At 39.7% G+C, this 27,365-nt stretch overlaps 2 protein-coding genes across 20 annotated transcripts in view; both read right to left on the bottom strand.

The window, feature by feature from the left end:
• GPRASP1 (G protein-coupled receptor associated sorting protein 1) overlaps window positions 1-25,369 on the bottom strand; it is an 87,474-nt gene extending 62,105 nt beyond the window's left edge. For 4 of the 19 annotated variants that reach the window (XM_071213317.1, XM_071213319.1, XM_058291356.2 and 1 more), the window contains exons 1-5: window positions 25,251-25,344; window positions 24,974-25,114; window positions 22,890-22,993; window positions 21,055-21,111; window positions 19,217-19,386 (exon numbers count right to left, since the gene is read on the bottom strand). The gene's annotated coding sequence lies outside the window, so the exon portion shown is untranslated. Of the gene's footprint in view, window positions 1-19,216; window positions 19,387-21,054; window positions 21,112-22,485; window positions 22,994-23,311; window positions 23,381-24,973 lie in introns of all 19 variants that reach the window. The other 15 variants (XM_071213327.1, XM_058291359.2, XM_071213326.1 and 12 more) reach the window with 10 other exon arrangements.
• Window positions 21,016-22,722, bottom strand: ARMCX5 (armadillo repeat containing X-linked 5). Its single transcript, XM_058291112.2, has one exon. It carries the CDS (start codon window positions 22,720-22,722, stop codon window positions 21,016-21,018), a length of 1,707 nt encoding a protein of 568 aa, XP_058147095.2.
• Window positions 25,370-27,365: the final 1,996 nt, after the last annotated feature.

The raw sequence follows: 27,365 nt of genomic DNA, 5'->3' as shown, positions 1-27,365 counted from the left end.
AAAGAATCATGAAAAGATGCTCAACATCTCAAGCTATTAGGGAAATGCAAATCTACAATGAGATATCATTTCACACCCACTAGAATAGCTACTGTCAAAAAAACCCAGAACATCACAAGTCTTGGAGAGGATAAGGAAAAATAGTAACATTCATTCATTGCTTGTGGGACTACAAAATGGTGCAGTCGCTGTGGAAGATAGTTTGGCAGTTCCTCAGGAAGCTTAATGTAGAATTATCATATGACGAGCAATCCCACTACTAGGTATATATATCTAGAAGAACTAAAAACATGGATGTGATCAGACACTTGCCGACTGATGTTCATAGTGGCGTTATTCACAATTGACAAAAGATGGAAGTATCTAAAGTGCCCATCAACTGATGAATGGATAAACTAATGTGTTATATACATATGATGGAAAATTGTTCAGCTGTAAAAAGGAATGAAGTCCTGATGCATCCAGCAACATGGATTAGCCTTGAGGATATTATATTGAGTGACATGTCAGACACAAAAGGACAAATATTATACGATATTACTGATACGAACTAATTATAAAAAGCTAAATCATAGAGACAGAATTTAGAATAGAGGTTACCAAGGGATAGATGGGAGGTAGAGATTGTGGAGTTGATGCCTTATTTGTCTAGGATTTTTATTTAGGTTGATTGTAAATATTTGTAAATGGATGTTGGTTATGGTAGCACATTACTGTGTGTGCAATTAACAGTACTGAATTATACAGGTGAATGTGGTGAAAAAGGGAAACTTTAGGTCTAAAATGTTTCTTGAATAAAAATTAAAAGATAAAACGTAAGACTATAACAGTGAACGCTGCTAGTGACAATGGACTATAATTCATAATATAAGTATAAAAATGTTCTCTCATGAATTAAAACAAATGCATGACACTAATAAAGGGTTTAATAATAGGTTGGTATACGGGAAAAATATTCCTAATGTAAACTGTGGATGACAGTCAATAGTACTATTTTACTATTCTTTCTTCAACTGTAACAAAGGTAACTACTGTTTAAAAAACACTACTATTATAAAAAAGTACAATCATCAATTGCAACATATGTTTCAAACCAATGCAAGGTATTGGTAGTCGGGTGGTGTAAGGGAATTTTGTATTTTATGCATGATTGATCTGTAAATTCAATTTTTTAATACCAAAAAATCATTCTGCAAGCCAAAAAAACAAAAAAAGAATTAAGAGAGAGAGATATGGATAAATGGATGGATGAACAGATAGATAGATAGACTGTATTCATACAGCAAAGGTGGTAAAAATGCTAAAATAGGTAGATCTGCTATCAGTGGGGTAGAGGTATTTTGGAGTTCTCTGTATGGGGTTCGGATTATTTTTGCAACTGCCCTGTAAATTTGACATTATTTCAAATTAAAAATATTGGAGACTTCTATTGGGCCAAAATGGCATAAAATGTTCCAAGGCTGTTACCTCACAGAATCTTTTAACAACTAGAAAAATTGGCTGAGCCATCTACTTAAAACTCTGGAAAACAGTTAAAACGATGCAGTAACTGGGCAAGTTCTGAATTAAAATAAAACAATTAATAACCGGTAGCAAAAGCTCAAGCCACCATTGCTGGCCTCTCCTATCTCCTTCCTGGCCAAATGAGGTGTGGAGCTGGCTGCTGCTCACACTGTAGGTCCCTGGCCCTGTTCTGGAGGAAGAAGAGTAACCCCTACATACATACAGGTGTGCCTGTCTGTCAGAGCCAATCTATTAGAGATACCAGTCTCTGGCTCACCATCCTAGAACTTGTCTTACAGGTAGATGCAGCTTGTAGACAGTTAAAAGAGTGTAAGAAACAATTGAGTGCAAGCAGCCTGGGACAAAGGATTACTGAACTGGCTTTAAGGCATACAATAGAGCACTCCAGAGGCAAAAGTCCATTTCCCAGGGGGTAGATTCCTATAAAAGGGGGGATTCTGAAGGCCATAAACACAACTGCAGGACAAAACAAAGGCTCAGAAAAGACAGAACCCCACACTTTCATCTTAGGCTAATATACTTGATAGGAGGGCTAAATTCTGAAGGAGAGCACCAATAAATTTGCAAAGACCGTTAAAGGTGTTTTTTGCATTACTTTGTTTTTGTTAGCTCCTGGCACTCAAGGAAATCTCTGCCATATCACTAGCTGGATACACATTTAAAGAATACACAGTGCATGGACTAAAACCCTGAGTTGACACATTAAAATATTAAAATGTACAGTGTGCAACAAAAGAATACAAGACAAAGTAACAGGAAATGGTGGCCCATCCAATGGAACAAGAGAAACCTTTACAGACATTCATGGAAGAAGACAGAATTTGGACAAACCACAGGAGAAAGATTTAAAAAAAAAAAAAAGGATCTCCAATGTGCTCAAGAAGATAAAGGAAAACCCCAAGAAAGAACAAAAGGATATAATGAAAATGATAAATGAACAATATGGGTATCTCAATAAGTAGATAGAAATTTTTCAAAAGAATCAAACAGAAATACTAGCATTGCACACCACCATTATTGAAATAAAAAATTCCCTAGATGGTTTCCAAAGCAGATTAGAGCTGGCAAAAGAATCAGTAAACCTGAAGATAGGAAAATTGAAATGATTTAGGCTGAGAAGCAGAAAGTAAAATGAATGAAAAAAGTTTATAGAGCCTAAGAGATCTGTGGGACACCATCAAATGTTCCAATACTCACATTATGGGAGTCCCACAAGGAGAACAAAGAGAGAAAGGGGAAGAGGGAATAGTCAAAGAAACAACAGCAAAAAGCTTCCCAAATTTAATGAAAGACATTGGTTAAATACATTCAAAGAGCTCAACAAACCCCAAACAGGATAAATTCTAAGAGAATCACACCCAGTCACATTGTTGCCAAAATGCTGAATGTCAAGGACAAGGAGAGTTCTGAAAGCTCCAAGAAAAAAAGCAATATTAATGTACAAGGAAGTTCCAATAAGATTAGGTGTTGATTTCTCCTTGGAAATCTTGGAGGCAATAAGGCAGTGGGATAAAATATGTAAATTCTTGAAGAAAATAACTATTGGGGATTGAATCATGTCCCCCAGAAAAGGCAGGCTAAAGCCTAACCCCTGGTTCTGTGGCTGTAAACCCATGGGTGTATAAGACCTTTGAAGATATTTTTAGTTAAGGTGTGTCCAAAATTGAATAAGGATGGGACTTAATCCAACATAGGTGAAGTCCTTTTAAGAAAAGGAAATTGGACACAGCAGGAGAAGCCACGAGAGAAGCAAGAAGCTGGAAGTTAAAGGAACCTAGAAGAGAAAGGAGAAGATGCCACCATATGCATTGCCATGTGATGGAAAAACCAAGGAACCCCAAAGATTGCCAGCCAGCCAGAATATACCAACCCTGAGAGCAAGTAAGCCTTCTAGATTTGATGTGGGCTATGGGTGGAAGGCTCTTTGTCTCTTCAGAGATAACTAAGTTATTTGACTTGTGGGTGTGGAACGGTAAGAGGCTGCAGTCCTGCCCTTAGGGACGGTGACAGCAGGCTCCAGTCCCAGGAAATGTTTAACAAAGCAAGGGCTATAAACTTTAAGTATTTAGGGGAAATGCAAAAACCAAGGCTTATCTAAAATGTCTGGAGTCCTTGCTAAAAGCTTACCTAAGATGTGAAAGAGATATATGCTAATTGAAGCCTATTGAGAACTGAAACAAAGGGACCATTTGGCCTTTCCTCTCTGTATAAAAGACGTTTGAAAATCTTGTTCGGGGCTCGGGATTCAAACAGAAAGCTCCCGAGTCCGGCCGGCCGTCAATAAACCATTTTTCCTTCTCAAAATCATTCCTGAGTCCTGGCCTCTCTATTCTCAAATAATTGAACTTCTCTTAAATTCCACAACATTAATGGCGACCACGAAGGGACAAAAATGAAGGCCAGAGACGGTAGCATTTTGCTGCCCCTTCCAAATCCCCGAGGAAGCCGGGAGGACTCGGGTGAACCCCAAATCTGGGCGCCCCTGGATTAAATTTAATCCAGAAAAGATGTGGGCTCCACCAGAATCTTCCCGACAAAATCAAGGGGCAATGGAAGGTCTGAAGAGAAAGATTCTGGGAACGAAAAAGAGCTCCGAACAGGGAAGAAGGTAAGACTCCCCGGGTGAGCAGAGTCTGGAAGGCCCTAGCTTTAATTGCTAGGAAGGGGAGGCTGATCACCTCCCGAGAGAACCCTAGTAGCCCCAGAAGGCTGGGGGGAAGCCGTTCTCTCTAGGCTTGGGAAAAGGAGGAAAACCGGGGAAAAGCCCTGGTGTTTTGGGTTTGTCTAACTGCATGTTAGAATCTGGTACTGGTCTTATATCCACTAAAGGAGTGGATTCTCGATTTTAATAGGAAGGGTATTTATAGGTTCGAGTCCTAATATCCTGGAAATTGGTCTAGATTAAGGAAAACAAAACTTGGTTACAGGAAAATGGATTGGCTTTTCTGGTGGAGCTTGGTCTGGGTGTAAAGTTTAAACAGTGGAAAAGTCTAGCTGAAATCTTTTGTTATGGTGCTAATTTGTGAATGAATTTGCTTTATACCAAATGTTAAGTGTTCTGAGGTTTGTGATGGCTGTGGGGGCAGCCGTGGTGAAAATAAATATATAAACTTGTGAGTCAGATTAGTGACCTTTGTGCTTCTGTCTGTGTCAGCTCAATGTTAGTGTTGGAGTTGTGTCCTTACATGAAGTAGAATTACAGCTGAGCTGGAGCCCTCCCTTGCCATTGGCAAGGGGGTGAAATGATTCTGGGGCAAAAGCTGAGGAGTCTGGATGTTTGCGGAGTCTAGATGTTTGTGCATGTTCTGGTGTCTTGTCTCTGGTCTGGCCCTTTGCCGGGGCTTGGAGGCCATCTGTGTCCGAGCCAAGCACCCAAGTCTGTTGGGAATGTCCCAGTCAGGGCGGCTGGGTTCCTGGGAGAGTTGCCAAATTTGAGTAGGTTCTGTCTGCCCATTTTGGCTGAAAGCTGGAAAGGGGGGAGCGGCTTGCCCCTTTCCAGTGAGTCCACCCTTCTATTCATAAGCCGCATTCCTGTTTGTTGTGCACCCGACTGCCTGGAAGGGGGGGAAGTGAAGGAGGTGAAAAGCAGAATCAGAATAAATGCAGTAAAGTTCCCTCCTTAGGGTGTCAAAGCCAAAATACGTTTGCATTCTGCTCAGGTTCTTAGAAGGTATTGTAGTAACCTTAAGTAAGAGAATGTGTTCTGTGAAGGTAAACTTTGTATTAAGGGTATAAATAATTATAAAAGTTTTACAAAGCATTGTTTAAGGTATTTAAGTGGCTAATTGCAGAAAGTCATTATTTAACAAAACTGCATTGATAATAATAATAATAAAAGGCAATTTTATAACAAACTTATTCGGCAGCCAATCTCCCCTGCCAACTTGCTTCCAAAAAAACTGTTTCTGGTATTACATGCTACTAAGTATTTAAAGTGAAGAAAAGTTCATTATTTTAACAAACTTGTTTAGTATTAATGGCAATTATATGTTGCAAGAAGTTTGCCTGGTATCTTAGTATGTGGGATATATGGAGTGTGTTTTTATTGTTAAGGCAACAGAAGATGATTTTGTCCTAAGATAAAATGATTGATTATTGGAAAGAGTAGAGTGTGGGACAGAACCTGAATGAATACTGAAAGTGTAGAAGGTTTGTGGAAGGGAAATTTTTATGATTAAATTGAGTAAGATCAATATACAAAGAAAATATTTTATCAATAGCTTCTTGTGCTTTAACCTCATCATATCCTCAATGTTTGAAGAAGAGTTCTTTTAAAAGAACATTTTATGTTCTAGAAATCAAATCCTGAAAAGTAGCCTTTTATTTCAAACTAACTGCAAGAGATTTATTCTTTCACTTTAAAGGAAAAATTAAAGTAATGGTTAAGTTCATTTAATATGTTATAAGTTGAATGAAAGGTATTTAAAGGTGTTATAAAATTAATAGGTTTTAAAAAATTAATAAAAACTGTAACTAAGAGTTAAAATCATTTATAAATGCATTTATATTGTAAAACAGTGGAAAGACAATAACTGAGATTATAGCTGGGTGAATTTAGCCTGAAACTATTATTTAAGTGTAAATTCTACACTAACCTTTCCTTTGTTTATGGTTACTTCAAGCCTAACCTCACCCTTTGCCTTTGCCTACGGTTATTTCATAATTGAGAAGAGCTGGGACAGCACTGTCTCCTCTCCTGGTATTAGTAACCCTTTCTCTCATGAATTCAAGTGTAAACTAAATAAATTGCTGCCTGATAGAATAAGGTTAAATGACCACTGGAGTTTTATTATCTCCAAAACCAAAAGGGGGGTGGAGGGGGAAAAGTCTCCTGCCTTGACGGTCAGTGTTCCTAAGAGTGGCAATTCATGAGAGAAAGCAGTCTGTCTCCCTGAGGCTTCAAATAGCCTCAGTAAATATATATAAAACTAATCTTGTTGCTTATCCAAAATTCTGCTAATTTCAAGGTAAAATATAAAGTTCTAAAACAAAATGGTGCTAAGGCATTGAGAACATTTTGGTTATTACAATCCATTAAGTAAGAAAGAAAATTCTTGTGGTAAACTGCATGGTCATAGTGCAAATTAAGAAGAGTTTCAAAAGTCTTTGAAAAGTTTAAAGTAACTAAAGTCATGTTGTTGTGTCAAACTATTCATGTCTGCCTATTTGCTCAAATTGTTAAAAAATATGCAGTTATATTTATAAATATTCTTAAAGCCCAAATTGAACTAAGCAGGATGAAAAAGTCATAGAAATCTGATTATGGAAACAATTGGGAAAGGGCCTCCTCTTTGCAAGAGCTTTTAAGGCAAGACTAGGTGTGGCAGATTAAACCTATCTACTAGGCTAGGGAATTAAGAATCAGTTTGCCTGGTAATTTCCCAGTTTAAACCTTTGTCAGCCATAAATTGGAAAAAAAAAACAAAAACAAAACAAAGATTAGGTTAATTTTCACAGAAGAAAAATGTTGATGTAACCCGGCGGCCTGCTGCCTCAGTCTCCCACTCCCGGGTTGGACAGCAGTGGAGGAGACCAGTTTAGGCCAGTCCTATGGGCAGTGGAAGGATGCCCAAGAAGGAGCTAACTAAGTCGGTGCCATTTCAGCACTAAATTCTATTCCTTATTTGACAAAGGGGGGGAGCAGGTAAAAACTAAAATGGTTGGAATGTGATAGAAGAAGCAGTTAAATCAAACTTTTGCGTGGGAAAGTTAAATCTCAGATAAGCTGTAACTTCTGAAGTATCCAATCTATGGAAAAACAGGAAGAGCTTGCATGCTAGGCTTAGGGGTATAAATTGTGTCATTTTTCTTTGTTCGGGGCACCAGCCATATCTGGCTCTGCGCCCCTTCTTGCAAGATTGAGAATAAAGTATTTTCTTCTCCACAATCTGGTGAGCCTTATTTTCTTCCAGAAGATTTCTTTCCAACAAAATAAGGTAATTAGTGGCTCTATTAACAAATTTCAGTAAGTAAAGGAAAGTCCATAAAAACTATGGAGAGATCTTTCCTGGGTTATGATTTTAAAAAAATTAAGTAATTGTGTAATGTGTTTTGAAACCTGGAAGTCAGTATGCATGTGTTTTAAAACCTGGTAGTCAGTTATGCTTTTAAATTAATAATTTTCATAACTTAAAGAAAAGAAGTTTTTAGCTTCCTGTAAGGGAAAAAGAGAACATTCCTTGCATAAACTATTATGGTTTCAATTTTATTTAACTTGAGTGTAATCTCCCATAGTTAATTTATAAACTAAATTAACATATGTACAAAATCTTTACAGTAATGAAAATTGTAAGTGAAAATTGTAAGTTCACATTGGTGAAATTAGGCTAAAGGGAAAAGATTGTAGATACGCTCTCTTAAATAGAGAGTAAATTTCTTTCATTGGTAATTGTAATTTAGTAAGTTTATTTAAACATGAGGTGTCTAGTCAATGCGGTTATAGTCAATTATAAAGAGTTTGTAAAACATCTTCCAAACTGAAAATGTTTAAATAGTTCTAGTTGTAGAAGTTATTGTTAACTAAAGAAACTTAGATTGGTATTGGTAGCAGAAATAACTTCATAATAATAAACCTGTCTGAAGGCCACTGCAAAATACACATTTAAGTAAATGGTAATAAAAAGTTGTCTTGATTCTATTGGAAAAATTGTTTTCATTCTAACAATGAAAAATAATATTTTTCCTCTATTACTAAAGTAAAGCACCTACTGTTATCTTCATAGTAAAATTGTGTAAGTAAATAGTCATTTGATATATGTATTGCGTTAAGTTGTTTAAAATATATATAAAACAAGGAATAGACTTTAACATTGTCAAACTCTTGTGCATTGGAACCAGGCCTTGTATACATTACAGGTGGCCTCTCCATGTGAGTTATTGGCTAGGCTGGTCACTGACCCCTCAATTAAAAATATGTGCTATATCAGTCTCTGGTTCTGCTCCTGAAGTTGATGGAAACTATATTGCAGTTTCAAGCTCCTGCAGCCAATAATGACTCGGTACAGCCAAGTGTACAATGGATATCGCCTCCAGACTGGCACTGTTCCATGGTGCCAGAGAGCACTATGCACCAGGCTAGTAGAATACTGGAAAATCTCTGGAATACTGGAAGGATGCTGCAACTTGCTCACTGCGTTGAAGAACATGCTAAGTGGAGCCATGATACCAGGAGACTGTAAGTAAAACTTAAACACAATTGGCATTATGGCCTGCTCTCATGGAGAGATAACATGTAAAGTATTACAAACCTGAAACTCAAAACTAATAATGGCAACTCTGAATCCTTATGCATTAAGTAATACATTAGTTAATATTAAGTGCTGTACTTTTATCCTGTACTAAATATATGCCTAATAATTGTAATGTTATCTTTTCTATTTTGGATCAAGTGCAGAAGTATATTAGACATGTTAAATTCCTGGTAAAATGATTTTCTAAACAGTTTAATAACATGTCTATAGAATAAGGTGGCAGTCTCAGCCAGTCTCAAGTTAGCAAAAGTGAGGCTTGCTTGCTGATGGTGAGTCACCTATTGAACAAGTCAAAATTGCTAGAAATTGTACAATGAAAACCAAGGTGTAAAAATCTTTATTCTGTAGTTCTGATCACTCCCACAGGTGAAAACTAAGAGTATTTCCAAATTAGTGTTCTAATCCTGAGTGAAGCCAGTTGCCCAAGGAGTGCCAGTTCACCAGGAGCATCTGACAAAGCGAATGACTGTCAATCATTGAACAGCTTGGAATGTGTCTTCAGACAAAGCTAAGTGTCTGTTGCAATTTCTCTCTAAAGATGGATAACTTAAAAAAGAACATATATGCTGTTCCCACCAGCTTTTAAGGAATGCCATCTTTATAGGCACCTAACCTTGTCTACCTCTGTAATCCAATGTGTCCTCTTTTAAAAACAGGTATTCCAAAATTTTAATTAAGTTTGTTTCTTTCAGAGTGAACATCTTATTAACCATATGAAAACTTCATCCAACTTCGTACAGAATGCCAGATCCATCTTCCTCCAGTTAGAATAAATTAAAGAGTTTTTACACCTTATCAGGCAATGACTACAGCCCATGGCCAGCAGGAAGCAGTTACAGAAAAGAGATCGTCTCCCTTCAGCACCCCTTTTAAATTAAAGGTGTAAACTCTTTAAGAGTAAAATAAAAGTAATAGATGGATCTGGAACCTGACTGGAAATCCACGTGAGTGCCAGTGGCAGCAGAATAACTGCGGGAGGCCCCTGCCCAAGATTCTGCTGTCCAGAATGAAAAGTTCTAAACTTCTAAAAACGGTCCTTGATGCTGTACTAAAGACTGATAAATAATCAGTCAAGACAACAAACAGTCATCCACCTCATAGCTACAACAATAATTATGCCAAAGCTTAGCAAGTAAACTTTGACAAAGGGGGGGAATGATGTGGGCTATGGGTGGAAGGCTCTTTGTCTCTTCTGAGATAACTAGGTTATTTGACTTGTGGGTGTGGAACGGTAAGAGGCTGCAGTCCTGCCCTTAGGGACGGTGACAGCAGGCTCCAGTCCCAGGAAATGTTTAACAAAGCAAGGGCTATAAACTTTAAGTATTTAGGGGAAATGCAAAAACCAAGGCTTATCTAAAATGTCTGGAGTCCTTGCTAAAAGCTTACCTAAGATGTGAAAGAGATATATGCTAATTGAAGCCTATTGAGAACTGAAACAAAGGGACCATTTGGCCTTTCCTCTCTGTATAAAAGACGTTTGAAAATCTTGTTCGGGGCTCGGGATTCAAACAGAAAGCTCCCGAGTCCGGCCGGCCGTCAATAAACCATTTTTCCTTCTCAAAATCATTCCTGAGTCCTGGCCTCTCTATTCTCAAATAATTGAACTTCTCTTAAATTCCACAACAGATTATGAAACCATAAGCCAATATATTCCTGCTGTTAAGCCAAGTCATTGTATGGTATTTCCTTTAGCAGCTTGGAAACTAAATCACCAACCAAGAATTTTATATCCAGTGAGACAGTCTTTAAAAAATGAGTATGGAGTATGGATTAGAGTGGATTTACTGATATTCTATTCATGAACTATTGTGATTAGTAATTGAAGAAAATGTGGAGAAAGTGGCCATGGTAGCTGCTGGGGGTAGGGAACAGGAGGAAGAGATGAGATATGGGAGCGTTTTCGGGACTTGGAGTTGTCCTGGATGGTGCTGCAGGGACAGTTACCAGACACTGTATGTCCTTCCACAGCCCACTGGGTGGAATGTGGGAGAGTGTGGGCTATGATGTGAACCATTGACCATGAGGTGCAGCGGTGCTCAGAGATGTATTCATCAAATGCAATGAATGTCTCATGATGATGGAGGAGATTGTTTTTATGGGGGGAGAAGTGGGGTGAGGGGGTTGGGAGGTATATGGGGACCTCATATTTTTTTAATGTAATATTAAAAAAATAAAGACAAAAAAATGAGTATGGATTAGAGTGGACTTACTGATATTCTACTATGGAACTACTGTGATTAGTAATGGAAGAAATTGTAGCACTGATGTGGAGAAAGTGGCCATGATAGCTGCTGAGGGTAGGGAGAGAGAAGAAGAGATATGATGTGGGGGCATTTTCAGGACTTGGAGTTGTCCTGGGTGGTAATGCAGGGACAGAGGCTGGACATTTGTATGTCCTGCCATGGCCCACTGGGTGGACTGGGGGAGAGTGTAGACTAAAATGTAAACCACTATCCATGTGGTGCAGCAGTGCTCCAAAATGTATTCACCAAATGTAATTAATGTGCCATGATGATGAAAGAGGTTGTTGATATGGGAGGAGTGGGGTGAGGGAGGTAGGGGGTATATGGGGACCTCTTATATTTTTTGAATGTAACATTTAAAAGAAATAAAGATATCTGGTAAAGTTCACTAAAAAAAGAAAAAAAATTAAAAGAAGGAAAGAAAGAAATCAAGAATGTTAGAAAAAAACCCTGAAAAACAAAATGTTCACATAAAAGAAAAAAAAAATAAAGGTACACTGCCTCTCCAAGTTTCTCAATAGATACTGGTTGGAAGCTAGAAATTGCTGCTGTCGAGGTCAAAACTGAGGCCAGCATCTGTTCTGGTCCCCAGACCAAAACCACAAAAAAAGACAAAGAAAGAAAACAAACCAACAAAAAACATCCAAAAATCTACCATCCATTCCATTAGGTACTGGTGTGAAGTCCAAAGACACTGCTGCTGAGACTGCTGAATTCAAGGCAAGCATCTGCCAGACCAATAAACACATGCACAACAAAAACAACAGTAAAAAAAAGACAGGTAAAGAAAGCAAGCCAGCCAAATCATCCTGGAAGATACTGGTGGGAGACAAGAACCCTTGCTACTGAGGAAGGGAAACTGAGGCCAATGACGGTACTGGTCTCTCAGGGATTCACCAGATCAGAAAACACAAAAAGAGGAAAGAAAGAAAACCAATCTCCAAAATATTTTCACTCACTTTTCCTGTCCTGGTAGATGCTGGTATGAGGCCAAGGCCAACAGTGCCTAGAGGGCCAAAACTGAGGCCAGCATCTGCATTGGCCCTTCAGGGATCCACCAGTCCAAGACACACTCACACACAAAAGGAAGAAACCCAGAGAAAACAGATGAAAAAAGTTTTACTGGTTCTCTATGTCCTGGTGGATGCTGACAGGAGGACCAAAGCTGTTGCTGTCTAGAGGGCAGGGCCCTCGGGGATCCACCAGACCAAGAAACACACCAGACGAAAAACATACAAAAGAAAATAAAAACAATGAAAAAAAGGTGCACTGGCTCTTTATTTCACGGTGTTTCCTGGAGGAAGGCTGGAAGTCATTGCTTCCCAAGGGGCCTAAACCAAGGTCAGCATCTGCCCTGGGCCCTTAGGGATCCCCTAGACCAACCTGGACCTCCTACCCCAAATTTTAGAGGATGAGGTTTCCTCTACCCGCCCTTGCCCAAGCAAGCCGCCCTTCAATCCAGGTTGCACTTCCTCAATTGCCATCATTTCCACAGCTGTCCCTACAGGGCTGAAGTGTAGAGGCTGGTTGCTGATTTGTGCTTACCCTCACTTACAAAAGCTGAACCTGTGCAAACCTCTCCCTTCAAACAGCACTCCCATGTTTTTTTCAATAGCCAGTCTGGCTGCAGGGTTACTACAAGGTACTACCTTGTTAACTTCAATCTACTTTAGCAGCTCAATCATTTTTCTGGTGAAGGGAATGACCTGTAAAGCTTCCTACTCTGTCAAATCAATACCCAATATTTTTTAAATTACCAACTTCATTTAATCAGCAACCAGCAACTATTTTGTATTATAAATTTGGTTGATATGTTCTCTTTAGTGCCTACTCCAACTACTTCCTAGCCACAGTTTGTCTTCATAATGGAAGGAACAGGACACAACTTCATCTACTGTCTTAGGTTCCTAGGTGTGCCATAACAAAATATCACAAACTGAATGGCTTAAAACAAGAGACTTATTAAATCACAGTTCTAGAAGCTAGAAGTTAGAAATCAAGGTATTGGAAGGCCCATGCTCTCCTCTGAAGTCTGCAGGGTGAATCTGTTCCATGTCTCCCCTGGCTTCTGGAAGTGGCCAGCAATCCCTCACATGCCATGACTTCTACCAGAGCTCTAATCTCTGCTTCTGTTGACATGGTTGTCTCCCCAATATTTGCCTAGATTTCTCCTCCCCTTCTTAGTATGACACCAGACATATTAGACTGAGCGCCCCCTACCCCAGAATGAACTCACTTTAACTTGCCTTATTCTATCTGTAACAACTTTTTTTTCCCCAAAATAATGTAATATTCTTAGGTACTGGGGATTAGGACTTTAGCATAACTTTTGAGGGAACACAGTTCAACCCATAACATTTGGCTACTCTTGGGCTACCTAAGCAGCTCTGTCATCACACACAATATTTGCTAGTATGATCTTAACTGTATCCACCTTTCTCCAGGAATGCAGGTATGACATTATCAGTGACATCCTCCAAGGATATTTGTTTGACACACTCCTTAAATCCAACTAATCATTTTTGAGTTCTGGAGGCAAAATATTCCATATTTATAAATTTTACTTATAAAATTTACTGTTATTTGCAAATTGGCCCAGCATGAATGGGGCCCCTCCATGAAAGACTCTAGATTCTATCAAATTTAATATCAATAGGCACACCCATTAGGGCTATTGGAGGCTGTTTTAGTTTGCTAAAGGCTGACAAGGTAATATATCAGAAATGGGTTGGCTTTTACAAAGGGGATTTATTAACTTCTAAGCTTACAGCTCTCCAGGGCTATGAAAATGTCCAAATCAAGGCTTCATCAGGCGACACTTTTCTCCCCAAGACCGGATGCTGGTGGTTCTGGACTCCTCTGTCATCAGTAAGGCACATATATAGCCAGGCAATCCCACATTCTTGACCCCCTGCTCCACCTCTGCACACTTACCACAGAAACCACAGTAAAGACACTTTCTCAATCCCATTTGCACTCTCTCTGCCTTGTAACCAACATTCTGATTTTCTGTGTGGACCTGCATGGTGTGCTGCCCTCTTCCTAGGGAGCTGTGAATATAATACATCTTTTGAACTCTAATAAAAGCTTTAAAGAAAAAAAGGGACTTTGCTGATATGATTAAGTTGAGGATCTTGAGATAGGAAGATTACCCTGGATTATCCAGATGGGTCCAAAATAACCACAACAGTTCTTATAAGAGAAGGAAAGAATGTGCAAAACAGAAGAACAGACAACAGAAGCAGAGGTTGGAGTAATGTGAGGAAGGGTCCACAAGCCAAGGAATAAAGGCAAAGGAATACAGGCAAAGGAAAAAGGCAAGGAGCTAAATTCTCCCCTTGGAAACTCCAGGGGGAACCAGCCCTGCTGACACCTTGACTTTAGCCTAGTGAGACTAACTTTTTTTTTTAAAGATTTATCTATTTTTATTTATTTCTCTCCCCTTCGCCACCCTCCCCCCGCCCCCCCCCCCCGCAGTTGTCTGCTCTCTGTATCCATTTGCTGTGTGTTCTTCTGTGTCTGCTTGTATTCTTGTCAGTGGAACCGGGAATCTGTGTTACTTTTTATGTTGCATCATCTTGCTGCGTCAGCTCCCCGTGTGTGCAGCCCCACTCCTGGGCAAGCTGCATTTTTGTCACATGGGGCAGCTCTCCTTATGGGGTGCACTCCTTGTACATGGGGTTCCCCTATGCAGGGGACACCCCTGTATGGAAGGGCATTCCTTGCATGCATCAGTACTGCGTGTGGGCCAGCTGCACCACACAGGTCAGAAGGCCCTGGTTTTAAACCTTGGACCTCCCATGTGATAGGAGGATGCTCTATCCATTGGGCCAAATCCGCTTCCCCAGACTAACTATTGACTAATGGCCTCAAGAACTGTAAAATGATAAATTCATGTTGTTTTAAACAACTAAATTTGCAGTAGTTTGTTATAGCAGAAATAGAAAACTAACACAAGTTGTCTCTGGTTTTTGGCAGTAGACAGGGACACCAGAACTTTAGGGCATTACCACAGTGAATTGTTGAGTATATTGATACTAAGCAAATCACAAAGATTCCACACACCCCACAGCTGTGGGCCCCAAATAAGTCTATAATAAAGCATCTGATAAGACCTTGATGGAAGAAAAGGGGTGTGGTAAATTGAGTTACATAGCCCAACAAAAGACATGTTCCTAATCTTAATCTGTGTTCTTGTGGGTGTGAATCATATGCCAATAGGAACTTTTGAAGATTTTTTAAAATTAGGTGTGGCCCAACTCTGTTAGAGTGGAATTTAATCCGTATCACTGGAGCCTTTAAGAGCAAAAATTCGGACACAGTATGTCAGAGAAAGCCACAAGTAGGAGACAAAAGTCAGAGGAAACTGGCAGAACAGACAGAAGAAGAAGGAAATTGCCATGTGACTGGAGGGAAACATGCAAGCCAAGGAACCTCAAAGATCATGGAAAGCCAGCACTGGAATGCTAAAGACTTTGGGAAGAAAATATTGCCTGGATGACACCTTGATTTTTGACTTTTAACCTTCCAAACCATGAGCCAAATAAATTACTGTTTTTAAGCCAAACCATGATGTGGTATTTGTCATAGCAGTGTGGAAAACTAAGGCAAGGGGATACTTTTGAATTGAGGAAAGAATACCGGTCAATTTTTAAACTTTAAAGACAACAATTTTGTTTACTGCTCAGAGAGGAAAGGAGAACTCACAAGTATGAACAATCTGGTAACAGTGGCAGACAGAAAAAGAGTGGGTGAAAAAAACTCAGCAAACTGTCTAAAAGTATATGATTACTGACTGCTTTAATATATTCCCTCTTGTTTGAGTACTTTGAGCAGTAGCAACAGCCCTTTTTTCATATGATCTGCTTATAGAGATCTTCTATTCCAGAAAAAAGATATTTAGTATTTTTTTAATTACTGGAAAAATATGGAATTATCAAAGTTTCTTAAAATATACTATAACTGTTAGCAGATTTTTTATAGTGAATTCAATAGCATTTCCCAAATATCCAATTTATAGGATTCTTCCATGCAAGGTTTAATCATGACAAATTCTTTCCAACTGACATATAAACATGGTGGTTGTGGATACCTGATAGACAGAGTCTATGATGATGGTAAAATTTTAAAAGCCTCCACACTGTTTGACTACCACCAGAATCTCAGCTTCATTTACATCTTTCACAATATATTCTCTTATGGAAAAAAGCCTCTTAATCAAATTGAACAGAGACTATGTAGTTCTTGCTAAAATTCTTTAGGGACAAATGCAATTTGTCAAAAATTTAACAGCCTTTTTTCATTTTCAGAAATGGGATGGCAGATACTCAAATTCATGTGGAATTGCAAGGGGACACAAATAGTCAAAACAATCTTGAAAATGGAGAACAAATTTGGAGAATTTGTACTTCGTGATTTCAAAACTTACTACAAACCTACAATAATAATAATAATAAACAGTGTGGTAGTAGCGTTAAGTATACACATATAGATCAGTGGAATCAAATGGAGAATCCAGAAATAAACCCATACACCCATGGTCAAATGTTATTTGAAAATTGCCAAGCCCATTAAATGGAGAAACATAGTATCTTAAACAATTGGACATTCACATGCAAAATAATTAATTTAGATTCCTATTTTACATGATACAAAAATGAGCTCAAATCAAAATGGATCAAAGATGTAAATATGCAGCTAAAACTATAAAACTCTTAGAAAAAAAGTGGCGATATTCATGACATTGCCATTAGGTAATATCTCAAACCCATGGTTTCTGAATAGTCATTTATCTCTTACTATTTTCAAGATTATCTGTCTAGTTTGATTATACTGTCATAGTATCAGAAACCACGAAGGCCAGAAGGCCATAGGATGTCATATTTAAAATGCTAAAAGGAAAAAAAAAAGGTCTATATCTGGCAAAATTATTCTTTAAAATTGAAGGAGAAATTAAGGTATTCTCATATACACAAAAACAGAGGTAGGCTGTCACTAGTAGACCTGCCCTACAAGAAATACTAAAGAGAGTCTCAGGCTGAAATAAAAAGACATTAGGTAGTATTTCATACCCATACAAAGAAACAAAAAAACAGCAGTAATGGTAGCTACATAGGTAAATATAACAGGCAGTAATATTGCATGATTGGGTTTTTTTGTTTTTTTTACTCTTCCTTTTTCTACATGAATTAAAAGACAAATGCATTAGACAATAATTATAAATCCAGGTAAATGGGCACAAAATGTATAAAGACATAATTTGTGACAATAGCACCCTTAAAGAGTAGGAAGGACCTGTATAGGAGCAAGAGTTTTTAAATACTATTGAAAATAAGTTGGTATTAATTCAAACTTGAAAGTTATTAATTGTAATCCCCAGGGTAACCACTAAACACATGAAAAAAACATAAAGAAAAGTAAATGAGAATAGATTCAAAATAGCACATAGAGGAACCAACAAATTGTTTTGCATAGGGGCTGCACCATTTTACATTTCCACCAGTAACATACGAGGGTTCCTATTTTTCCAATATCCTTGCCAACAGTTGTTAGTTCCCCTTTTTTCCCATTATAGTCAATCAAGTGGGTGAAAAGTAGTATCATTTTGGTTTTAATTTGCATTTCCCTAATGACTAATGATGTTGAGCATCTTTTCATGTGCTTGTTGTTCATGTGTATATCTTCTTGAAATAAATGTTTATTCAAGTTCTTTGAATATTTTTCAATTGGGTTATTTGTCTTTATATTGAGTGGTAAGAGTTCTTTATATATTCTGGATACTAGACCCTTACCATATATATGATTTGCAAATATTTTCTCCAATTCTGTGAGTTGTCTTTTCATTTTCTTGATGGTATTCTTTGCAGCACATTGCTATTTTTATAGCTTAACTGAATAAGCCTAATATATTTGCTCTGGTAAACTCTGAAGGGATAGAATTGTATTTCATAATCTTCAATCTTGTCATTAATCTAATGTAGCTAACACTTAAGTTCCTTAGTTTATCCATGGCTTTGGCGTATTGTACCCTTGCACTTATAGGATATAGATTCAGCTTTTGGAACAAAGATACCAGAGTAATTAGCTCAACCACAATGGACTTGCTGCTTCAAAGTTAATGAAAACATATCTGTATGTTTCTAGTTATTACTAGTCACTGAAAGTTATTTTATATTCCCTGTAGTAAACAAGCTAACTCCATTTTTTCCCCTCATTCTTGCCTTTCTCTTTACATGATGGCCTTTTCACAGAAGGCTATGTCCTATTCTGTTTCTCTATACCATAACTTTGCAAGGGTAGGTTGGAATAGGCCCCAGTTTATAACTGGAGGTACTAGGGTATAAAATTCTGGGATTTATTTTTAGGAAGCCTACTTACCCAAAGATCTAAGTTACATTCTCCTGTATCAGATTTATCAGTAAAAAAGATATTTTGATCACTCATCTGCTTTTTTCTTTCTATTCAGTTTGGTTGGGAAAAGAGGATTAATATTTATTGGGGCCCTCAATCCCCAATGCATGTAATACCTTAAAACATTCTGGTTTCAAAACATAACACACTACAAATAAAGTTAAAGACCTCTTAGGTGACAGTACCTAATCCCAGTCTCCTTCTTAGAGGTAACCAATATTGTAGTTTTCAGAACTTTTCTATGCATTACCTGCACACAAATATATAGTCCAGTGTGGCTTGAGTGCAGGCCACATAGAAGGATATAATGGGAAAAATGAAAAGGTGCTGAAGAGTGCAAGAGTGTTGAAAGTCTTGCTAGGGAGTCTTGTGATAATTTGTAGATGAGCCCACTGAAGGTTCTCTATTTAAAATTGAGAATGGGGGCTAATATTCCAGCTATGCTATAGGAAGATAACTTACTTAGTTCAATTCATGTCAGGAAAGGTGAGGATTCCACACTGACTTTTATCATGAGAGAGCCCATCTGATGCCAGGACTTAAGATACCTGAGTCAGTCCTGACACTAGAGGTGCTTGCCCAAATTATCTTTCTACAAAGGAAGAAGAAGAAATAAGAGGGAAGGTAAATAACGAAGTTTTGACTTCAAGCACACCCCAGAAGCAACTAAGGAGACAATCCTGCTTCCCACGAGTTCCACCAAAGGAGAGAACATCAACTTCTTGTTAAGACTCACACACACACACACACACACACACACACACACACACACACACACACACCACTCACCCTTCTCTTTAGCTGAGGTTTGAAAATTCCATAATCATGAACTGATTAAGTATCTGCTCCATGGGCATTTTTGATACAGAATAATTCCAAAGGATCTGGTCAGATTATACTGTGAAGATCCCCAATTCTCAGAGCAGTGCCCACAGCGGGAAATCCAGGCTAGTGGAGTTCTGTGAATTAAAAAAAAATTATAAAGAACTTTAAAAATCATCTAAATTAAAGCTGTGCATTGCTAAAATCCATTCTGATTTTTTATACCCTTAATACACATGTGGCTGATTATCCTTCCTTATAACTTCTAGATATATGAAAGGTAACTTCAGACTTGGCCTTAGTAAAAATTCAACTAGGGATAGCTATTTTAAAAAGTATATATGATACCATGCTGAGCTTTTCAGTTTAGTCCTTCCCCCAAATAAATTTAGAGGACAAGGAAATATCAATAGAAAGACCAGAACTTGTATACTGATCCTAATATTACCCAATTCGTGGCAGTAAAGGGAAGAGGATAATAACAGAGGCAAGGGATAGGAGCAATAGAGAGCCTAGGCCCCACAGATCACAGTCTATACTCTGCCATTCCATACCACAAGTTCACATCAGACCCTAGCTTTTTAAGTGTAAACAGGTGGAACTGAGGTATTATAGACAACATGGGTTCAACTCTATAAACTGTACAAATAAACAGAGAGGTTTCCTGGGATTAAGGGAATTAATTTATTTCTAATTTAACTCTCCTCAAGTACTTTGGTATACTGTAGTTGAGTCATAGAGCTGAATACTTGCTAAAAGGAATCAGCATAAATAAGATGTTGCCACCAAGGATAAGTCCAAATTCCAAAGTCCAAAGCATTGACAAGCAAACAAAAGGAAGGATAAGAATAAACAGTCCCCAATGTGGAACAGGTAAGACTATCTATCAATGAGGCAGTTTCTGTGGATGGTCCCCAGAAAGACTACTCTGAGGCCCAGAACTACAGGAGGAGGTAGACTCAGGTGAAGGAGCCAACTTGGTACCCCTGGACGAGAAGGAAGCTGTTGAGAGCACAGTGGGACTGGGTCCATTCAGAACAACACTTCCTTGGCAGTTGCCTACGGCTTTTCTGTATAGGGGGAGTGAGAACCAGGAATGATCTTGGGAGTGAAAAAGCTTCAAAATATCCTGAAGAGAAATCCTATGTGAAAGGCGAAGTACAAGTTCTGGAATCCAGACCAGAATGAAAGCACCTGTGTTCCCTCCTTCTTCAGTCTGTGTCCTCATATCCTTCCACAGAGCTGCCCAGATCAAGCTTCATTCCTCACTTGGAACCCTGTTAGCTGGGACCTGCCAGTCACCTGGTACCATGGTTCTGTCTTCTTGCATACAGAGTGATTATACTCATTAAAGATGTTGAAATTAAAGCATCTGTCAAAGGAAGTTGTTTTGTTCAGGGCCCCTGTAGACAGTCACAGCGTTCTTCAGTATTTTTGTGTTGTTTGTGCCTTATTCCTCTGATTAGACTATCAGCTGAAGAACTAGGACAATGTTTTCATCAGTTTTAGCACACAACTTTATTAACAATGTGTAAATGAAGTCTCAACACACTTATGTCAACATAAAGCACAGAAGTATAGTTTACTCAGGATGAATAGATTTAAGAGATCAAATTTCAGAAATACTAAGAATATCTCAAATACATAAAATTGCTACCCTTTAATCAAAACAGATAACATAAGTATTGGTTTATAATTATAATGTGCATTGCTTTCACTTGCAATATCAAAAATTTGCTCAAGGTTTTGTGAGAACATATAGCTATTCAGAGTTTGAGTATTAATCTTATAACTTTATCTCTCACCTCAGGATCACTGTGCTCTGCTAAGTCTTGGAGTTTCTGACCAAACTCTTTTGCTTCCTGGAATATGGAAATAAGTTCAGATTTAGTGAACTGTTCCTTGGTAAAGAGCTTCACCTTCTTTTTGAATTGGAAATTTATATTCTCAAATATTGCAATTATATTAAGAATATTAGCCTTTGACTCATTCTTGTTAAAGGGTGCAATCAGTGATGACAGTACTTCAGCACTGATCAGTTCTCTTGTATTGGCTTGATTTTTAGACAAGCACAAAAACACTTTTAAAACATAAAACTTAGTTTTGACACTTCCTTTGTTTAACAAGGTAAGGAAATCTGGAATGTAATTGGCAATCATGTGGTGATCATCAAATTTCACACTCAGGTGCCCTAATAATTTTAGTCCAGCCAGTTGCACAGGGGAGTTCATGGGATAAGAGAGGATGTCCTTACAAACTTGGTTTATGTATGACTCTCCACTTTTTAGTTCTTCAGAAGACTCAGAGCTGTCATCCACCATATTTAAAGCTCTAGGGTGTTCTTTAACATTGGGATTATTGATCAAGTTTTCAATCATAACAGTAACACCTACATCGTGAATTATATCTTGGGTAAATGGGTAAGCAGGACTGATGCCCATTACCATTGTAGCCATTTCATGAATGAAAGGATCTTTAGTTAACTTAAGTAGAGCAACAAGTTTATCAAACTCTTTAGGCTCTAAACTAAAGTTACGTAGTTTACAGCGGCAGGCCTTTGGATTGGGCCCATATTTTTCCCTATACCTAACCTGCTTTTTGATGTCAGCTAAGGTCTGGAAATAAGGCCCATTATAGGGTGGGATCTTGGTCAGAGGCCGAATCCCCAGAGGGGTTTCAATTAAGGTCTCAACCAGAGTCCAATTCCCTTCTGGAGGCAAGGATCGCTCCCCTCCCTCAACTGGGACAAGGACACTATACCTGGCCCTTGACCATGCTGCTGCTTTTTGCTTTATAGTAAGTTCAGGTTTGGATGTGGGCTTGGGCTTTTCATGGATCTTAGGTGGGGGCTTATAAACTTGAGGTGTGGTCTCTTCTTCAGGCCAGAACCATGACCCTACACTAGGTTCTTCTCCAGTCCAGAACCAGGAACAGACATTTTTTTCATCCTCATCACTGGACTTGATCCCAATACCAGCTTTGTCCTCAGCCCTGAGCTTGATGCCAGCTTCTTCACTTGTCTGAGGTCTGGACCCAATATTTGACTTACCATCAGCCTTGGCACAGGACCTGATATTGACCCCACTCCCAGCACTAGCCTTGATTTCAGATTTAGTCTTCACACTGACCCTGGACTCAAGCATGGTCCTTGGCTTAGTTTTGGGCACCACACCATGTTCTACTGGGGTTTTTGACTTAGTTTCAGGCATGATTCTGGTCTTAGTCATGGTTTCTACCTTGCTCACTTTCCTCATCATGGTCAAGGCATCAGTGTGGGCCATTGTCCGTGTCTTGGCCACTGCTCCATCCCCAGTCTTGGCCTGAGTCACTGATCCTGTTTTGGGTTCTGCCACAGCCACTGCCTTTGCTTGGGTCTTAGCCTTGGCTCTGGCTTTGGAAGGGTCCTTAATTCCAGCTTTAAGGTCAACCCCAGCCCCTCCTCTAGTCCTTGCCCTGGCCCTGGAGTCAGTCATAGTCCAAGTTAAAGACAAGGCCACATTATGTACGCCCACTCCAGTCTCAGCCTTGACTGAAAGTCTGTCCCAGGTTGGTGTTTTCATATGAAGTCCAATAGTCACTCATCCCCCTTTCCAATCATAGGATCTGCCAAGGATATAGACAATGTGCAGAGGAAGCTCACTCAGAGTGGGGACAGATAGCTGTAGGTCTGCGTGAAGCCCTTTAGAGGGTGGTAGGTAGTCTTCGGCCACTTGGAGGCCACCAGATCTCTCACTGAAGATGGACCTAGGGGTGGAGGAAAGAAATGGCTTTTAGTCTTTTCCAATTTTGTCTTCCTATGCAGATTAGCACATAGAGGAGAATATGGAGATTCAGTGCTAGGTAGGAGAAGTAGATAATTAGCAAACTCACTCTCTCTCCCCCCTCATTTTACCCACTCTTTATGCTTCCAGGGGCTACCGTGATACCAAACTCCTTTCTAGGCACCAAACAGGAACAAGAATGGTGGGAAAGCTAGATGGAATTGAGATAGGATGAGGAATCTCTAGATTAGACTACTTCATCGTACAAGTCTATTTAGCCAGTCCTCACACTCATACTGACCTGCAGTGATTTAGAGTAACTTTTTTCCTCCTTTCTTTGTTCCAATGGTGACAAGCCCTACATGCAGACCTATGGACAAATAAACAGGAGGAAAAGGAACTTGGTAGATGGACCTTGGTCCCTGATTCTTATACTTCTCTTTCCAGATGCAGTTTGTCCAGTATTTCCTCCTCCTGCTCCCCTCCCTTCATTGCCTTGCTTTAGGTATGTTCTCCTTCTTCCCTGCTAACTTACCATTTCCTCTTCAAGGTCAGCCCTGGTACTTATATAGCTCATAAGTGACCTAGGGTGAAACATCAGAACAGAGAAAGCAAGGAGGAGTGGGAGAGGCAAGTCTTAGCATTCTGTACCCCCAAAGTTTACGAAGCTTCTCACTTAAATCACCTGGGGGGGGTAGAGTTATTGGAAAGCTGCTAAATTGAAGAGATGGAATTCTCTAGCCTCAGTCACTCCCTATCTCTCTACCCTCAAACCAATATTAACAGACACAGAGCAATCTTCTTTTTTCATTATTTCCTAGTTTAAAGTTAGGTTGCCATTTACAATGCTTCATAACAACTGGGAGTTCGACAACCCTACTGACAGAGATATATAAACAAAGAGACACAAATGGAGACACTAGAGACAATGGACATTGTTTCCTTGGTAGAGAGACCAGCATCTAGGATACATATCCTTTCTGAATATAGGCATCTATTGGTTAAATATTGTCTACCTCCCATTCTTCCTCTACCCCCACATATCTAAGGCCCCCTCCTCCATTCCCAAAGTCTGTTAACTCCCCTACTGAGGCAATACAAATACCCCTTTCTTGCCACTTAGTGGTGTAGTTAGTAGAGAAGGAATGCCCAGAGAACAGACAAGTCATGGAATCTAACTGGGAAAACAACATACTATTTCCAAATTTCATCTAGGTTCTTGTATTTTCTTCCCCTCCTCCCAAGTCTATCATTTTCTGCAACATAATGGGAATAAGAGAGAAAACGTTTGGAAAGCTAGCAGAGAGATCTGGAGGTTCTCTTAAAAAGCTATCTGCTCTAGTCATCTACCATTTCCACTCTCAGAGGGTTCCCAAGGACTTGACCACTCTACAGAAGGCAGGGCAATTTTTTCTTCTCGCCTGTCTTTGGGGTCTGCTACCCCTACAGATCTTTATAGAAACATGGAGTATCATAGACTTAAGAACAGACGTACACATATAAAATGCCAATACACACATCCAAAGATCAACTGAAAAGACAGTGGGAGGGACTTAGTTATTAAATGGCCAGACCAGTAACAAGGACATGAGACCTTTCTGAATCCAGGACCATGAGTATCAAACATTTACAATATCTTTTCACATTCTATCTCTCTCAGGGTTCAAAAGACAATGTTCTTCACTAATAGTGGCAGCCCCGACTCAAAATATAGAGCACCATTTCTCCCCAACAGAAGCCGCTACTACACCTCTTTACCTTCGAAAATATGGTCGGAGATGGGGTGAGTGTCTGGAAATCAGGCTAGTAAGAAGAGGATCATTTTTAATTTATCATTGTCTACTACTCCAATTAACCCTGCCCGGCTCTTCTCACCGCCAGTCCCACGACCAGATCACTTATCCCGCGTCTGTCTCCGAAACCCACATCCATATCCTAGGGCGATGCTCGCTTTCTCACTGACCTGCTCGGCTTGGATCGGAGACAGTTTTCTCATTTCCTTGCCTCAAAGGATGCCATGCCCTTCAGAAAGAGGGACGGGCAGTCAGATGGACACAACGACAGGAGACAATGGCGACGACAGTGTTTGGGAGATGACCGGCACCTGGGAGTCAGGGCGAAATACCTGCTTTAGTAGATTATGGGCCGTGAATAGAAAGCAATGGTCACTCTTTGATTTTCCCTACTCCTTCCCACTCCCCGGACTCCTGTAGGACGGGCACACAGACACTAACATCTACCTTCACCACCGCAGATCCTGCCTTGCCACGTCCCCAATACCGAAATCTGCAGCGGGAGGAGCTCCAGTGTGGTTTAAGGGGATCCGGCTGTCTGGAGGCGGAGTGATACCAAGCTTTGCAGAGTGCCGCTTCTTACCCTGTGAAGGAGCTTCTTTCCGCCCAGAGTGGATTTTTTTTTGGTACTGGAATGGGCAGGGGATGAATCCGGCTATAAGGTAAGCAGTGCTGGATAGCAAGCAGCAGGTCCCTCCCCAAGAAGCCTACTATTTTTTTTTTTTTTTCTGAACTGAAATGTACAGGGTTTTCAGGTTTTGGCGCCAGTAAATCAGCTCCTGTGTTAATGGCGGACGGATATCAAACTCAAGGTCCACCAAATTGAGCAGAGTGTGGGAAGGAGCAGGGTAGGAAAACTGGAGGAGAGACCGAAGATTGAGAGAGTAATGCTAATCTAGTCCTAAAAACTGCGTGTGCGCTCTATGAGAAGCTCCTCCTAGCCGCCGCTCCCAGCCCTCAACGTTTTACTCAAAAAGTCGGGGTTCTGGCGGCGGCATTTGGGAAGGTGCTCCGTCCTAACTTGTGGATCAATATTACACACCTTAATCTTTTCTGGTTTCCCTCCTCTGAGCCGTCTGCCTTATTGCGCAACATATTTCTTACGCTGAAATAGTAGACGGTGAGGTGAAATGAGTACAGAAGGAAAGCAGAGACAGAGAGAAGCATTTTAATATCAAACATGTCCCGTTCCTATACTCTACCTCCCCTCCCAGTGCCCATCAGATTTTCAGCACCTAATATGCAGTGGTGTGAGCTTGAGCTGGGGGAAAACAGCTCTTTACTCATGGAGAAGGATTAATACCGAAATACATTTGTACCCGTGAAATCCCCCTCCCTGAATGCTTTTCTTTTTTGCCACCGAAAACGGAGAGTGAACTGGAACAGAGGAAAACAGCGCAAGAGTGACAACAGATTAATACCAAAATATTCCTTTATGTGCCCCTTTTAAGTCTGGCCTAACATATTTGCTGCACAAAATGTTGAGTGGGGGCATAGGGGATTCAGGAATGCAGGAGAGAGGAGAGGTGATTTAAGGCCAGGCCAACCAGGAGGTTCTGGGGGTGGCCGAGCCATGTTCTTTTCCCCTGCCTTTAGTGGAACAGGGAGAGAAGGAGGGAAGGTGTATTTGCTCATAAGTGAAGTCTGGGGGATGGGGTGGGGCTCCCTCCCATAAAGGCCTCCCCACTCCCTCTCTTCTCGCAGAACACAGACCTGAACCTAGGAAGCAAACCACGCTCTGCACCAAGACTTCATTCTGCCACACTGCTTTTTTCTCATCATTTGAAATAGTAACTCACCTTTGCATGACAATCCCCTAAAAAGTCCAAGAAAGAGGGTCTTTCCTGGCACCAGAACATGCAATCTTCCTTCTCTGTTGCCCCACAACCAAGAGTCAGACACCAGGTGCCATCTGTCCTGGCTCCCCTTCCAGGGTTCTCTCTTTCAGGGAAGGAGACCACATCTTCCTCAAGGCAGATATTTGCTTCTCTCCTTGACGACTCCTTTTCTCTTTTCCCTACATCCTGCCTAATGAATGCATGTGCTCTTTTCCCATGATTATATAAAATTTTGATTTTCCCTTCCATTCAATAGGAGGAGGAAGGAGCATGGATTAAACAGGCTTTAAGTTCTAGGAAGACAAGGCCTCTTCTACAGTCTCCTCCATAGCTGTATCCTCAGTGTCAGGTACATGGTAGACAAAGTAATCAGTCAGTAGTGTAAGGAGATGAGGGGGCATTGAATCATGAGAATTTTTTGTTACTCATTACATAATCATTGCCAGTCTGTCTGTGTGTCTTTATTTTTCATACCTGTAACCCCAGTGCTTAGCCCAGAGTCTGTCACACAGGAGATGCTCTATATATGACGTTCAATGGTGTAAAGGAATAAAATAATGGAGGATTTTAAAAAAGACAATTAATAGTACACTTATAAAAATGTGCTATCTTCAATTGAAACAAATGTTCCACACCACTGCAAGGTGTGGTATATGGGAATCCTTTATTTTATGCATGATTGTTTTGTAAAATCCATGACATCTATAATAAAAACAAATGCTAG

Source organism: Dasypus novemcinctus, chromosome X (genome assembly GCF_030445035.2).
Source record: "Dasypus novemcinctus isolate mDasNov1 chromosome X, mDasNov1.1.hap2, whole genome shotgun sequence".
Taxonomy (NCBI): domain Eukaryota; kingdom Metazoa; phylum Chordata; class Mammalia; order Cingulata; family Dasypodidae; genus Dasypus; species Dasypus novemcinctus.
This window is presented reverse-complemented; position numbering and strand designations above follow the sequence as displayed.